The sequence below is a fragment of the Leuresthes tenuis genome, unplaced genomic scaffold (genome assembly GCF_036924035.1).
Source record: "Leuresthes tenuis unplaced genomic scaffold, fLeuTen1.0.hap1 SCAF_5, whole genome shotgun sequence".
Lineage (NCBI taxonomy): Eukaryota > Metazoa > Chordata > Actinopteri > Atheriniformes > Atherinopsidae > Leuresthes > Leuresthes tenuis.
In genome coordinates, this window is record NW_027325359.1 from 8,308,302 (window position 1) to 8,324,085 (window position 15,784).

The window sequence follows — 15,784 nt, forward strand, 5'->3', positions numbered from 1 at the left end:
TTTAAGCATAATTGTGAGAGAAAGGGAGGAAGCGTCCACCTTAGATAATGTCGCGTCGCCTCCCGTTCTGGGTTACGTTCAAGTAACACCGTTTCCGCATCGGTTTGGATTTACTCCGAAACAGTTGTTTCATTCTAACTGTGAGGAATTTTAATCACAGCGTTATACGTGACCGCTATGTTTTAGAGACGTGGGTCGTGTAAAAGTCGTGTGAAGAGGGCAATGAGGTAAAAATCACAAACCTTTTGTAGCAAAAAGGTGGACGCACCTACAACGGTTAAAAAAAACGTAGGCGCGTTGAATGCACCCCATCCAGCTAGTGGTTTTACAATAGAGGCTAGTTAAGTGTATAACTACACGCAGAGGTTCGGTGAAGGAGGATATTTCCCCTACAGAGAGGTAGGTTTAACAAAATGGAAGACAATTTAGTTAAATGTTTAGCGTTATTCATTGTGATGGTTAAAAGGCAGAGAAGAGCCAGAGAGATAATAACACTTGAGATAAATGCGTTATTAGATATTGTTACAGACAGACACTTATTGTATTTTTTGACGAACGGATCGTATTTATTTCATAAAATGAACATTTCGTGTCAGTGCGTACGACTTCAATTCAATTTGACTTGGAGCGGAAGTTGCGCGTTGTTACGCTTGACCCAGTTAGACGGGTAATAAGTAATAAGGCGAATTTTGAAAAAATAAAATAACGTTACAGGAAACGTATATGCTTTGGGATTTTTATTAAAAACGTGTGCCGATGCTTGCCATCTGATGCTTGTTTAAAAAAAGTGGGGGCGGGGGTGGTGGTGATACAAGCAGTTGACACGTGCAGTATTTTTCCCCTCTGCTTTGTTCTCTTCTTCTTTCTCAGCAATGCAAATTGACCTAAGATTGCCGTGTTCCGTGGCGCCCTCGGGCTGCTACGGCTGCCTTAAATGATACCCGTAGATACTGTGTTTATGAGTCGTTAGAACGTGACATTTTCTTCGGAAAAAAGATGATGAGAAAACCCATAAGGCTCCACTATCTGTGGTGTCGCTGCTGGAAGTATAGGGTAGTTCGTTCCTCTCTGTGTTCTCTACCGAACGTTTAGGCAAACAGTCAAAAATCACACAGGCGAACTGCGCGGTGGTCGTTTGTGGTGGTCTGGGAACAGCACAGCCAATCCTGCGTATCAGTCAGGTATTTGAAATGGTGCATGTTAGAGTGAAACGTTATTAAGAGATTCAGATGGATTCGTTCACACCCTGTGTGTGTTGTAATCCTAGCTTTCCTGTGGCTGCTCGTGCATGTTGGAGTCTATCTCTGCTGTGCAGTCAGGAGCAGGCACCCATTCAAATGTTCTCCCTCTAAGTAAATATAATGCTTCAGCTATAGAGCTTCCCACGTAGAGGGGGATAACACCAGACGCAACCATGCTCTGATTGACTTGAAATAAAGAGATGCCTGAGGGGTTCCCTGTAGGATTTCAGCTTTGGTTTATTTGATTTGGGCTAAAGTTCTTCTTCTCCAGTGGGATTTTGAGTAGTTTTTATTGTCTTATGTTGCTTCTTTAGCAGCACTCCTAGGGGTAGTTGTTTTTAAAAGAGAGGGATAGCATTTACCTTGCTTGCCCCCCCCATATACACACACACACACACACACTCCCATGTACATGTCACCACCAGCATCTTTATGTGCTATGGTAAAGACATCAAGTTTGGGGTCTTTCTCTGTTGGAAGACAGTGCCGTCCCTCACTTCATACCCACACTCTGACAGAGGCTGCACCAAAACTCTTTAAAGACACTCTGCCTGACCAATTTTGGAACTTGATCAGTCAGCAGTATCTGAGTTTTAGGGCAGGCCTGGCAATTGTGTTTCAGGCATCCTATGATGGCAAATTTCAATTTTGTATCTGAAACAAGTCCAGAATCAACCAAATGTACAGCCAAAGACCCATAGCTGTCTTTTATGCAGTGCATCTTAAGCTCAACTCTCTGTGTGCAGAAGGAGAAATAATTCAGTTAGTTTAAAGCTGCCAGTACATCGTGAATTTAAGCATGGAATTATCTGCACCGTGTTGTAAGGCCTGGGAAAGATCACAAGGAGGCTGTGTCATGTGGGACAGGTGCATTGACCATCGCTTTGACCTTATCTTTGTCAGGGTGAAGTCCACTGTTGAAAGGTGTGGCGCAGGAACACAGCAGGTCAGGTTGACCTTAGACTTGTGCATGGTCTGGTCGTGTCCCACATCATTCAGGGTGTGCTGCACGCCCTGATCCTTGAGTTGTTTTGTGTACACAAAATCTTTTTCTTCACACCTGATTCTTTGATGAAGTCTGTGGTGTTTTTTCATAGGGCTGAAGATACAGTTAAAGTACAGAAGCAGACTGTCCACTGCAGTGGAAGGGTTCATGTGTAGAGAGGGTTAAAAAAAACAACACAACTTGTTTACTAATTGCAAGTGCAGTTCGTAAACAATTGTGCAAAATTAATGAGGATTTTCCAAAGAGTAGTATTGATCCCTGTATTATAGAGGATCTCTTAAACATATTGATTTGTGGATAGTGGATAGTGGACTGAAATCATATATAAGTCGCGACCCAAAAACTACCAGTCATTCTGTGCACGTGCCTTTTTACAATTCATGGCCAAAGTCAAGATGACTGACTTTTAATAACCAGTACATTGAAAACAATTGTGCCTTAAAAACAAACTGAAAACCATTAAACAAAAAAAAAACATGACTGATTACACTGCTTGGCAGCGAAGGAGACATAGATTGAAGGAAGAAGAAGAAGAAGGAAGTGTTAAAGTAACTGTCGGTTTCCTTTTTCACTGTAATTGAGTCGGCGGTACATAGATTCTGTAAATCATCTTACGCAAGCTTACGTGCAAACATCAAAACAGAATTTTAAGGAAAGGAATTGAAATGAGTCTAGATAAGAGAATGAAGGTCTGTTTTTCTTCCTCAGAGTCCTCCCACTGCTGGAAAAACCACTCTTACAAAAAAATAAAAAATCCTGGTGGAAAAATACTGGATCTAAAAATAATGAAATCAGACTGAACTCATGAGTAATCTTTTAACTGAACAGTTGAACTCCCCCAAGCAAACTAGTCATAGAAAATTACACAAGACTCAGTTGTAGCCTCACCCTGGTGGAACTCCTCTTATATGTCCCTGGCTGAAAACTCTACTCTATTAATCCACTTTTAGTGTACAGGAGGCTTCCAGTGCAATCAGACCTAAGTCTTCTGGGTGAATTTCATTTATGGGGTTTAGCCAGGCCCAGCGAGGACAGGAAATAGTTTGGTTGGAGTTGTAAACATAACCTCCAGTAGTTGGCATAGTGTGTGAAAAACAGTCTGCCTTCCCTGCCTTTTAAGGATGTGAATAGCTCATCGAGGTCAAGTTGTTATGTAGATGACTGAAAAGATTCGATTGTTTTATAGTGGTCCTTTTTGGATATGAAAACATCCCAACACGTTAGCTCTGTCATATGGGATTGTGGCACAGCTCCTCTGCTTATCAGCCAGAGCTGACAACAGCTGTGTTAAGATTTTACTGCTTATTGTGTTTTGCATGTCAAAATGTCAGTGTAACTGATGGACTTTGGATTTATTTTGTAACCAGATCATCATGGCAGTCAATATCCCCGGACTAGTATCTGTGGTAGTTTTTTATATTTGTATCCTGGTAATTGGAGTCTGGGGGTCACGGAAATCCAAGAAAGTGGAGAAGACATGCCCTGGCAGCAAAAGTGAGGTTTCTATCGTTGGTGGTCGCAACATCAATGTCCTGGTCGGGATCTTTACCATGACAGGTATAATCTTTGATTTTACGTGTGCCACTGGTTCTTATTGTTTGTGCTCCACACTTCTTTTCCTGTGTTTTATGGCTCCATTCTTCAATTGTCCTCTTTTTTTGTGCTCCGATTTTTAGCTACGTGGGTTGGTGGAGGTTATGTTATGGGAACAGCTGAGGCTGTTTATTCTCCCACTCAAGGTCTCATCTGGGCAATGGGGCCCCCTGCCTATGCTCTCAATTTCCTTTTGGGTAAGTAGCCAAAACAAGTCATGCTGAAGGTTATGGTTATGCAAATTCATTTATTAAAAAAGTTATTTTTTTTCCTAGACTGCCACAGATCAGGCATTTTTCTACCAATTGTATGGGCAGCTTTCTCAAGCCGTTTTAAGGGTCATTTAGTCAAGAAGGCATCAAAGAATTTACAGAGTACAGATTTAGAAATAACTGATAAACTCTCAATACTGAAGCACTGGTATGCATCAGATTCCACTAGAATGAAAGTGCAGATATGTCTTGTAGGCAAACTAAAAATATCAGAAAAACGGATGGCTGGTAGAGAGAAGATAAACAAGGACTGCATTCAGGAGTCAGTTTGGCTTCAGTTTCTGTGTGTAGGCTAATGTTCAACAGTACACAATGATAAGAAGGCCTCATCGGAGAACTTCTCTTCAAAACTGTCTGAGAAATGCCGGATCAAGTGGACTCTGCCATAATGACTGCCCTTGTAATTCTTTATGCGGCAGGAGTTTATCAGAAGGAAAAGCCCAGTCTTTCATCTTCCCCTAACACAGAAAAAAGCCTCACAGTTCAGCAAAGATCAAATGTTTACAAAGGAAGAAAGCCTGATTTTTGATGTTGCGCAGTCTGTAGTGGAAACTTTTGGAACATGTGCCAGCATTCTGCTTTGTTGAATACTTGTTTGTTTGTCAGTGTTAGTCATGCAGACTGAGAGAACTTGTAAAATCAGCAGTGAAATTGTAAGGCAGCTGACTATTCTTTATACATGTCCAATATATCAATAAGTAACTCATAGAGAAAGCTATTTTCTTTTTACTTGGGAGAAGTTTTAGGCTACTTCCATTAGATGTCATATTGAGCACCTGATTTTAGCCTCAATAACAGTCTACTTAAACATGTAGATGTGCATCTATTCAAAGCGAACAGCCTGGCTTTGAATGCATCAGACCAATGTGATTCAGGTGAGGTTTGAACACTCTTCCTGAGACCCTCTTATTAAAAACGTTTATTTAAAAGTTGAACAGTTGAATTTGACCAATTTGTGTTCTTCAGTCAGCTAATTGTCGCCCTTTCTAGGCCTACACTCCATAGTTACAGTGACACACGGGAAATTTCCTATCTAATCATTTGTGTCGGAGGGAAGCTTCAGTTGTTTTAGTTTAATTAACAATAAGCTAGTTGCTTCATGATTTATGATCAAAATAATTCATGTTATTTTCTCTTCACTTGGTGTTTTATTTGTATCCTGTTGCTTCTTTAAGGTGGATTGTTTTTTGCCAAACCTATGAGGTCGAAGCGTTACGTCACCATGTTGGACCCATTTCAGAGTCGCTATGGCAACATTTTCACTGCAACACTCATGGTTCCTGCTTTGGTCAGTGACATATTGTGGGTTGCCTGCATCCTTGCTGCTCTGGGTAAATACTTTTGCGTTTTAGTCTTCAAGTCACTGAGAAGTGAAATGTATAATGCTGTGATTGCGCCATAACGTGTACGTCGTCTTGGAATTTCAAAATGCACCACTCTTATTTTTAGTTTTAGTTTACCTTTAATTCTAATGTTTTCTAAATGATTTCTCTCGTTCCACTTGACCATGGAAGACAATAGTGATTTTGTCACATGCTCAGTGTAGGATAATCATCGATAAGCTAACTGCTTCTGAAAAGCAGCACGACCATATTCTCGCTCATCTGTAAAATGCAACGGCTGGAAAAAAAAATTCTAGTCTTTCAGGATGGAGCGTTCATTAAAAGAGACAGAATGACAAGACTGCGTGCAGCACTTTGACTGATGGGATGGCTCCGGTATCACCACGTGGGATATGTTTCTGCTGTTTTGCACACTTGCCGGCTGTTTGAAGGAAAATGATGGACGCTGTAATCCAAGTCGTCGCGTGAGGTGCTGTGTTACAACACAACACTACTTGAACATATGCGTCTCAGATTTGGCACGAAGATCTTGCAGCAAACATTACTGATATTCCTCCATGACGTGCCCGAAGTCTAGAAATGAAAGCCATCTAAAATCACTACTCCAGAGAGCAGGAATGAGCAGCCATTCCATGTGAGACTGTTACAAAGAACCAGGCGGATGCATGGCCAGACCCTGAGGCAAGAGGAGAGGTTTTAACAAGGTTTTCTTTTTTTTTTTTACAAACCGAGGTGTGTTCAAAGAGCTTTGTTGAGAAAGGTAGACAGGCCCGGGGTGACAGCGCTTCGGGATGGAACAACAACTGTAAAACAGGGTTAGTAGCAGGTTGGGAATTGAGCCTGAAAACGCGAAGACAACAGAGTGAGAGGCCTTTACCACTGGTGGGAACAACGATCTGGCAGGGAACAGCGTGGAGCCCTGTGAAGATATACTGCCTGCTGATGAGAAGAGGGATGGCTGGTGTGGAGAGTTTAGAGACTGAAGAAGAGCAGACATGCCTAGATCCTGCACTCAGGGAAACAGACAGAGACAAAGGGGCAAGTCACAACAGGGGACGTTTTGCTTTATTTATGAGGAGGATTATTACGGCCATTTGTGGAGCCAATGAAGTCTTGTAACTAAATATATCGGTGCCGTCCGGTTGCTTTAGTTTATCGAGTATTCTCAGCTTTATTTCGACACTAACATTGTTTGAAATAGCAAGAATTCATGAATTTTTCCTTGATAAAGGAGTGGTACATTTTTAAATTCCATTTATGGTTCTAACATATTAAACCGTCCCTAACTGAATATTTTACGATTTTCAGGGGGAACGATGAGCATAATTCTCGGGCTGTCGTCTGCCCTCTCCATCGTCATCTCAGCAGCTGTCTCCATCATCTACACATTTCTTGGGGGCCTCTACTCAGTTGCATATACTGATATTATCCAGCTTTGTTTTGTCTTCGTCAGCCTGGTAAGAAATAAAAACACAGGTGGAGATTGAAATGAAGTATTGAGTAACAGAATGACTGAAACGTGGAAAGTAGGTCTGGGGGGAGAGCAAATAAAAAATACTGGACTAAAATTAAAGATTGATGCACTAACGAGGAAGTGTTAGTAATTCAGTGACTAACCAATATGTCTGTGGTTCTGGTGTACCTACTTTTTCTTTCTTTCAGTGGCTCTGCATTCCTTTTTTGGTGCTCAGTCCTGCAGTCAACGCCATCTCGCAAACAAGCTTCTTCAATCAGACACAAGGACACTCGTGGGTTGGAAAGCTGGAGCTGGCAGACTCGGGAAAATGGGTCGATGAGATGCTGTTACTGGTATAGATTTTTTTAAAGATTAAACTTGTGTTAATATGTGTCTTGAAGTTAAGTATCTTAAATGCAGCTCCTTTTCGAAACAACTCGGGACGCTATAGAATGTGTGTAAAAGCAAAACAGTATGACTTGGAAATAACTCACAGCCTATATGGAATTGTTATGAAGTACAAAGACAAAAGATCAAAGGTATCCTCAGTTTAAGTTTGGCACAGTCTACATGTTCTTTCAAAAAGCTTGGACAGAGGTTGTTTTTTCCGGTTTTTTGTCACGTCACCTCTCCTTTCAACAGGACCTCCTTGGTCTTATTTCTAAATTTCTTTGCATCTTTAGGCACCAAATGTTTCCACCCGTGTTCACCGACACTTTGTCTGTGATACGCTCAGATCTCTCTGGATATTTTCATGTTGTTATGTACAGTCAACAGTGCTGCTGGCTAACTGTTTGCTGTTTTTAACATGGAAGAAAACTATTTGTCCTCAGACTCTCAGAAAGTTGTGAAACCCTCTCCGATGCCTTTTAGCATGACACAGTTTTTCCCATTTTTAGTTGCCCCCTGTTGGAACCTTTTCCTCCAACGTGTTGCTGGCATCAAATTGAAATTGAGCAAAGATTAAAGTACTAAAGTACATTTCTAAAAAGCATAGTCTACAGAAACGTGTGACACAAACTGATTTCCAGTGCTTGAAGCTGAAGCGGTCTTCGTCACGTGCTTTTACTGATTTGATCATGACGAGAAAAGACTAAATCTGAGCAGTAAAACATTAGTTTTTAATGGTTTGCAGCGGTTACTCAGACACGTAGGAAAACCTGTAGAAATGTGTTAGGTTCAGAGATTTTACTTCTAATGCAGTTGAAGCTCACTTTGTGGTTTGACTGCTTTTTAAGGTGGTTTTGAACCAAAGTGGCTGCTCCGGCACTCTAGCGAGGACTATCAGGGAGGAGCAACACTTCAATAGACTTAATTTGCCTAATCTACCCTGTACCTGAAATGCAAATGGCCAGGACCAGGACTTTAGCTCCTCGAAAAAGCCCTTGTTTATGTCCCTGTCCTCTCCTTGTTTTTGCTCTGGGTGCTGCTGGTCGATGTTCACCTTAAAGGGCAATTTCCTGGAAAAGATTCCTGTGGTGCAGCTTTGCATAAGACAAACATTAAGAATGGCTTAATGTTATTCAACTGTCTCAGTAAGACCTCACACTGTGACACCGCATGCATGGTGCCTGCGAAATGCCAGGGTTCCTGAAACTGGAGCAGCTGTGTGGAATTCCAACGGTTTCATTATTAAGACCTGGTTTTTTTTTTTGGTTTTTTTTTAAAAAGTAGAACAAATGAAAACAATGGGAGAAAGAAAAGAAAAAAACAGAGAAATGAAGAAAGTTAAAAGACCAGAAATGTTTTTTTTTGTGTCTTAGCTCCAGTGACTTCTCTGTCTGCGGACATTTTGACTCACTTATGTACTGAAAGGCAGCGGAGGAATAATCGGCATTTCAACCACAGCACTGGAAGTGACTCTTCTTAACACATTATAACCTTGAGCGACATATGAGCCTTTTGACCTTTCAAGCTCGGAACCGCGCACGTGTTGCATTGGCATTTTCAAGACTCACAGATGAACATGGGGGGAATGATTCCAGTGTTCCAGTAAAAGCTGCAAGTTTAGCTTCAAAAATGTGTTTTTATTTATGTTTCTAGTTTCTTCAGGTGGGCAGTTTGATATTTTCCATAAAAGAAGCCTTAGGTTTGAATGGATTAATGCAGTGCAGACATTTTTCATTCTGCTCGACCCGGCTCTGACCCACCGCTCATGTGTTGTGTGTGTTGTAGGCTTTAGGGGGGCTGTCGTATCAAGCTCTGTACCAGAGAATCCTCTCCGCAGCCTCCTCCGCTCAGGCCCAGATCACCTGTTTTGCGTCTGCTGGGACTGTTTTCATCATGGGAATCCCTTCAGTTGTGATTGGAGTCATGGCTGCCTCTGCAGGTACTCTTTAATGTAAATGCTAACATGTTAAATATGAGAGTATGCTGTAACATTTAAGCCCATCACCACGGTAAATGGCATGGCATCATCAATAGTTGATAGTTTTATCATCATTTTTTTTTTTCAGTTTTGATGCCATCACCATAATCTTTAAAATGTTTCCCAATCCCGTCATTCCTTTTCTTTCTCTACCTCTGTTTCCTCTCCTCTCCTTTTTTCTAAGACTGGAACCAGACAGAGTACGGTCTCCCCCCTCCTTTTGAAAATGGGGATGCAGGGAAGATCCTGCCTCTTGCCCTACAACATCTCACACCCACTTGGGTCTCAGTGTTAGGCATTGGTTCTGTGGCTGCAGCCGTTATGTCCTCCATGGACTCTGTGCTGCTGTCCTCAGCATCCTTGTTTACACAAAACATATACAAGACGACTTTGAGGAAGAAGGTGTGTGTGAGCGTGTCTTGATTCAGCATTGGGCACAGCAACTTAGGCTTCATTGTTGGTTTGTCCCTCTTTCCCCGCAGGCCTCGGAGAGGGAGCTGCAGTGGGTGATCCGTATCAGCGTGCTGATTGTGGGCGTGGCTGGGACGGGCTTGGCCTTTGGCGATGACAGCGTGCTCGCTCTCTGGCTTGTAAGCGGGGACCTCATCTACTGCATGATCTTTCCACAGCTGGTCTGTGTGCTGCACTTCAATTATGCAAACACTTATGGTGCCATTAGTGGCTTCGTAGTAGGTTTGCTGCTGCGAGTATTGAGCGGGGAGCCTCTACTTGGGATCGCTCCTCTCCTCCTATACCCTGGTTGGAGGGAGGAAAACGGGCTTATCAAACAGTACTTTCCCTTCAGGACTTTGGCCATGCTTTGCTCTGTGATAAGTATTATTACAGTGTCCTGGCTGGTGGACTTGATCTTCTCTCGCCAACTAATTCCGCAATCTTGGGATTTTCTGGGGGTGTTTAAAGAGAAAAATAATCCAGAGGCAGAGGAAATGCCTGAACCCAGTGACGACTTGAACTGTGCTCTCACTACAAAGTTCTAAGCCAAACCTCAGTGCAACCCAAGAGTATACCGAAACACGCACAACTTTCGACCAGCAAGTTTGTTTTTGTTGTTGTAGTTGTTTTTTTTTGTTTTTTAGTGGTTTTTGGAGGCAGCTGCATCACTGTGGTATCTCTTTAAAAAACAGGATTACGGTCACATAAAACCTGATGATTCTTGTCTCGAGTTTAGTTTTTTTTTATTTTTTATCCCCCACTTGGTCCAAATCCTTTTAATCACTGGGTGCACAAAGATACTTTTTTCAATGTTTCTCATTCTAATTTCTCCTTTGATATTTTATAGTCATGTTAAACTGAGCCCAGCCGATGCCCAGTTGGCATGTTGTCATTAACCTTTGCCTTTTTTTCTATTTTTGCCTCTTTTCATTGATGAAGCACTTAGAGAGAAAGCTTTAATATTGTTGGAGGTGCAATAATTGAGAAGTCGAGTGAAACTCTAATAAGTTGCTTGGTGATTAAAGCGTTTTACAGTATTTTATTTCTGAAAGGGATTATCACTTAAGGACCACTTTAAACAGAATTAAGCTTATAAGTTTGCATTTTGTGATTGCAGTTGTGTTCCTAGCTATGATATTATACATACAGACAATAGATGTCTCATATCTTTCCAGCCCATGGAGATGCTTTGTCTTTGTGTCAGATTGAGAAAAACAGACACAAAATAGTGCCTAAATAAGCTCCATTCTTTTTATAGAGTCCTCGGTGACTGTGTATATTTTCTAACTTATGCAGTTACTTAACTTGAAAGTATTTGCCTTTGTTCTCTCCAGAGCCATGGGATATGAAATGACAGGAGTGCCACAAGAGGAACGAATTTAAAGAATGATCCCATAAATGTGGAAAAATGCAAAGAGGAAAAATATCAGATAAAAGACTGCAGGGATATATATGAAAAGATCATTAGATGTGGAAATGTAAAGAAAAATAACAAAATAGTATATGCAGACATGTTCACACTTCAGTTTATTTCTGTAAATATTCCAAATATCTCAGTTAATTAACTAGAGTCAATTATTGAGAGTTTTTATGTATCTTCTGTTGCTAATTATTTTTGTAAAAAAAATAACTTTTAGTCATTTAGTAATTTTAGAGACAAATGAGAAAAGGAAAATACAACAAATGATCATGATCTATAAATGATCTATAAACAAAGCTTATAGTGGATACAATTTCAAGTATACGTATGCAAAAATGTTATCCTAGATTTAAGGATATTTCGGACTATTTACAAATATAAATGAAAATTCATGCAAATATTTACGATTATTTTTATTTTATCTTTATATTTCCGCATTCAATTTCTTTCCTCATGTCAGACATCCAAGTATCTGTTTATTTCACCTTTTCGCTTTGTATCGCCTCATTTTCCATCATTTTATTCATTCTTTTTGGGTTTTTTTCCTCTTTAAACTCCCCTGTCATATCGTACCGATCTTCCGTTTTTCCAGTATGATGTTTTTTCTCTGCTCAACTGTAATGTGTCCGATAGAGCAGCAGAGGGCGCCACCTCACCGGTGGAGCTTGACAAGGACGGAAGACATCTGTCAACCTGTAGTTTTAAGAGTCTTTAAAACAACAACATTGGTTTTGTCTGTCATTCTCAGGGCGCACAGACATTTTGTCCATTTTCACCTTTGCAGTCAGATGCCGTTTTTGCTTTTTGCACTTGCTTGGTCACTCACCTCCCATTAGTTACATTTTAGGAGACTCAGCAGCACACACTCGCACTTTGAACATTTTAAAAACATATGTGCAAGTTATCTCAGCCAGATAGATGGGTTTATTCTGTGATGTTACCAAAACCTGCAACATTATATCCTCCTGTATCGCTATGTGAAGCCTGACATAACACAGCAGGATAAATTCCATTCCTGCTGGTAACGTTTCAGTCACAAGTAATAATGACTAGTACACCTAGAGTTAAGAATAGATTACCACTGTAGCATTGGCTGAAATTTTGGATTATTTCACCAGTGTGTACTAAGTGAATTGTCCCATGGTTTAATCTATTGTTCTTTATTAATTTTTTTTTTGTTCAAAGTGACATTAGGCCGTAAATCTTCACCAGGATGCACGCAGGAGAATGGACAGTGATGCTCCTCACACAGTGCACTGAATCTGCTGCTTGTGTGAGATGAGTGAAAGACAATGGCAGAGCCGGCAGTCCCTTCTTAGGTTAAGATCCATGCCAGATTTTACTTGGGACCTTTGTTAATATAACTTCAGTGAACTGAAGGGACTTCACGGTGCTGAACATTGCTCTATTTATCCCAGCAGCAAGGAGTCTTCTAATGGTTAAAATATTGTGGGCATAAGGCTTTAATTTTCCACTCTGCTATAACTTAATGATTACTATGTAAGTATAATTATTTTAGCGTCACTTTTGTTGGAATTACCAGAAAAAATATTTCTTTTCTTTCTTTTTTTTTCTTAGTGAAATGATTGAGCTATTCTAGTCTACTGAAAATATTCTAATAATCTTAAGAGGATAACGATGACATATCTTTATGTTTTTAGAGTTGTTAAGCAGTACTTCTTAGCCACATCGTGTGGACAAATATTAGAAATGCAGCGCATGCTAACTGTGGAGTTACTCCAGGAACACACAAATCACACGTTTACGTGTGAAGTTCACTGCCGAATAGATTTCATGTCGTTCTTTTTCAAACAATAGAACTTGGTTACAGACGATGAGTATCCGGTGGGTAACCTCCACAGTTTGTTCAAACCAAATGAAAAAAAACGTATATTCAACCAAACTGTGGTGAAGTTTACATTGCTTTACTCTGCATATGTTTAAAGTTAACAAAACAAACAAAAAAACCTTCTTTGTATGCAGTATTCGTTGAAAGTATTCACTGAATCTCTTGCCTAATTTAGCCGGCTTCTAACCTAAAGTATGAACAATATTATCTGCCTCATGTTTCACTGGGACATTCATTGTCCGATTCTGTATTTTGTTTCACATGGATGTTTTTTTCCCCTTTCTTTATTTTGTATATTTGTGTCGAAAAGTTACGAATAAATGAACTTTTGAAAAAAAACCCCACCAGATTCTTCAGAGTTAAACTCTCGCAACAGTTATTTATTTTCTGTCACATATCTGGAAGACACACATCTCAGATAATGGGATTTACATGTCAAGGTTTAAAGTTATTGTACAACAGGCTGATGTCTCTGAATCCCACACACTATCCACATCAAGTCCCATGATGTTTGTGTTATCCAGTCCGTTTAAGTGCAAAAGTACGTGGTGATCACAAGAAGAACTCTTGGATATGGCTCCCTCCTTAAAACGGGTGGAAAATAATAACAGGAGCCACCACATGGGTCATTTAATTCATCTATTGCCCCACAGACAGTGTGTAAAACACAGGACAGTGCAGCAGTTTCTCTCAGTCACATGCTTATGTGTCACAAGCAGAGCATTTGTTATCAACGCGAGACCTTAAACGTTGCCAATTTGGTGAAATGTGCCCCGTTTGACACCATGAGGAGGCTCAGTGAAGGAAAAAATCTAATTCTTTCTTCTCTTTATTTACACCAAAATAACCGAACTAAGCATGAAAAGTAGAAACGATATAGTCTGGATAGTCTATACCAACCAAATCTGGCACAGACAGAGCGAACTAAAACACAGCCACACCTGGTTCGTGCGTGGGCGAAGTGAAGTGAGCCACGCATAGACGTCCATAACATACAAAACTGTATTTTTCTTTCACCAGACAGTCCGCGGACTGAAAGACTGTCATCTCAGACACGTGATTCTAACAAGTGAGGACATGCAGACGGTACTGTCGTCTTTAATCGCACAAATTATGAGGATGATTATCAATCGCTGGATTTGATCACTGCTGTTGTTGCAATCCCGGGCCGCATTTCGCTCAGAGAGACAGTCCGTTAGGGGTGTGCGCGTTTTGTTTGGGATGTTGCGCTCTTTGAGGATCAGCGGGTCTGAATCCAGTCCGGTTCTTCAGCCATGCACCGGCCACCTTATCCGTAGCTGTGCGTTTCTGTGTGAGAGACGCCGACTCTTGTTTACAGCAGCGATTCCACGGTGGGGCAGAGACCCACAGCCTGCGCTAACGGAGGGCGAGCCGTAGGATTTCAGCCTGGATAAACGCATCACCGGAGTATTTTTCTTTTTATCGACCCCCCCCTCCCTCTCTCTCCCTCTCCCGTTTGGTGGGAAGCAAAACAAGAAACCGTCTTAGACGGGCAACTGCGTGGACACATTTTCCCTCCCACCCCAACCGAGGTCGTCTAGCTGGAGAGCTGGAGACCCATTCTCTTGCGTGGCACAAGTCTGGTAATTTCTTTCAGCTGCAAATCCCGACTGACGGCAGAGATAAGTCCAAGCGGGGAGCAGGGAAATTGGTTTTAAGGACGACTTCTCATCGCGAGCCGGGGCTGCTCGGCGGGGATCGATAGCCCGTGCTGTCTGAATGGCATAGGCAAAGAGCTTTTTCATTCATTTTTCAACCTCTCAGCCACCACCCCTGTGGATCTGGACGCGTTTTCTGCCCCCCCTCCTCCTCCTCTTCCTCCAATGCACCTCCTTCTCATACAGTCCTTCTCACGGGGGATTCTTGCGAGCTACACTGATGTTAATTTATTGTGGTGGCAAAGGCTACTGGTGAAAAAACCTTGAACTGATTTTTAATTTTAATTCATTTTTTTTTTTAAATTGTCAACTCCAGGCCTGATCGCGCTGGAGATGTGCTGCTGTTTTCAAGAGATGGAGAATGAAGATGGTGATTACCATCATTTATCCAGGAAAATCACTGGCCTGTGTGCCATAGCAGCCAAAGTATCCAGTGATCGGCAAAAATAGCAGACTGGTTATGTTTTTTGTTTTTTAATTTTATTTTTAAGCAAGCAGTCCTCTGCACCGATCACTTGTGCGTATTTATTGAAATTTTAGAGCCAGACAGAAGAGCGACCACGCATTTGCAGGCTGCCAAAGAGTAGCTTTCAAGCTACGGACACTTGTTATTTTTCTTCTTTTCTTCTTCTTTAAAGCACAGACTCTCTGCCAAGGAGCTGATGTGTACAACCCCGTTATTTCATTTGAATTCCACGTCCTTATTTTTGTTGGCGTTAAGAGGAAAATAATGATCTGGAACGTGAGATCAGAAACATCGATGGGCAGCCTGACCTTGTTTTGGGGTCTGATGCTCTCTGTCTCCACTGTCTGCATTTGGTCCACACATGGAGAGAGTAAGTATTCATAATGGTAGTTAGAAAAAGGAAATAAATGTGTAGCTTAAACAGGAGGAGGAGGAATGCACGGTTCGGCTTTTGTCACCTGGTATTAACTCCATCGAAAGAAGCCTGATACTGACTGGTGAGGAGCAGCAAATTAGTTTAAATGTCTTCCGGAGAACTGGACTGAATATTTATTGTTTTTAGATATAATGATAGGCTGCGACAAAGCCGGTCAGCGGCGCAACTGACTTGTGCCTGTCAAAACGGTGCGTTTGCTCCA

The 15,784-nt window shown here is 41.3% G+C and overlaps 2 protein-coding genes across 2 annotated transcripts in view; both read left to right on the forward strand.

Moving 5' to 3' along the window:
• Positions 1–200: 200 nt before the first annotated feature.
• LOC140307058 (high-affinity choline transporter 1-like) lies at positions 201–13,301 on the forward strand. The gene is made up of 9 exons (XM_072385780.1): positions 201–399; positions 3,615–3,804; positions 3,924–4,037; positions 5,288–5,443; positions 6,764–6,912; positions 7,118–7,264; positions 9,087–9,240; positions 9,464–9,681; positions 9,762–13,301. Exons 2-9 carry the CDS (start codon positions 3,621–3,623, stop codon positions 10,275–10,277), a joined length of 1,638 nt encoding a protein of 545 aa, XP_072241881.1. The 5' UTR covers positions 201–399; positions 3,615–3,620; the 3' UTR covers positions 10,278–13,301.
• Positions 13,302–14,953: 1,652 nt separating this feature from the next.
• igf1ra (insulin-like growth factor 1a receptor) overlaps positions 14,954–15,784 on the forward strand; it is a 72,488-nt gene continuing 71,657 nt past the window's right edge. Inside the window, exon 1 of the mRNA XM_072385778.1 lies at positions 14,954–15,516. Coding sequence (XP_072241879.1) covers positions 15,411–15,516 — 106 coding nt within the window. The 5' untranslated portion in view covers positions 14,954–15,410. The remainder of the gene's footprint in view (positions 15,517–15,784) is intronic.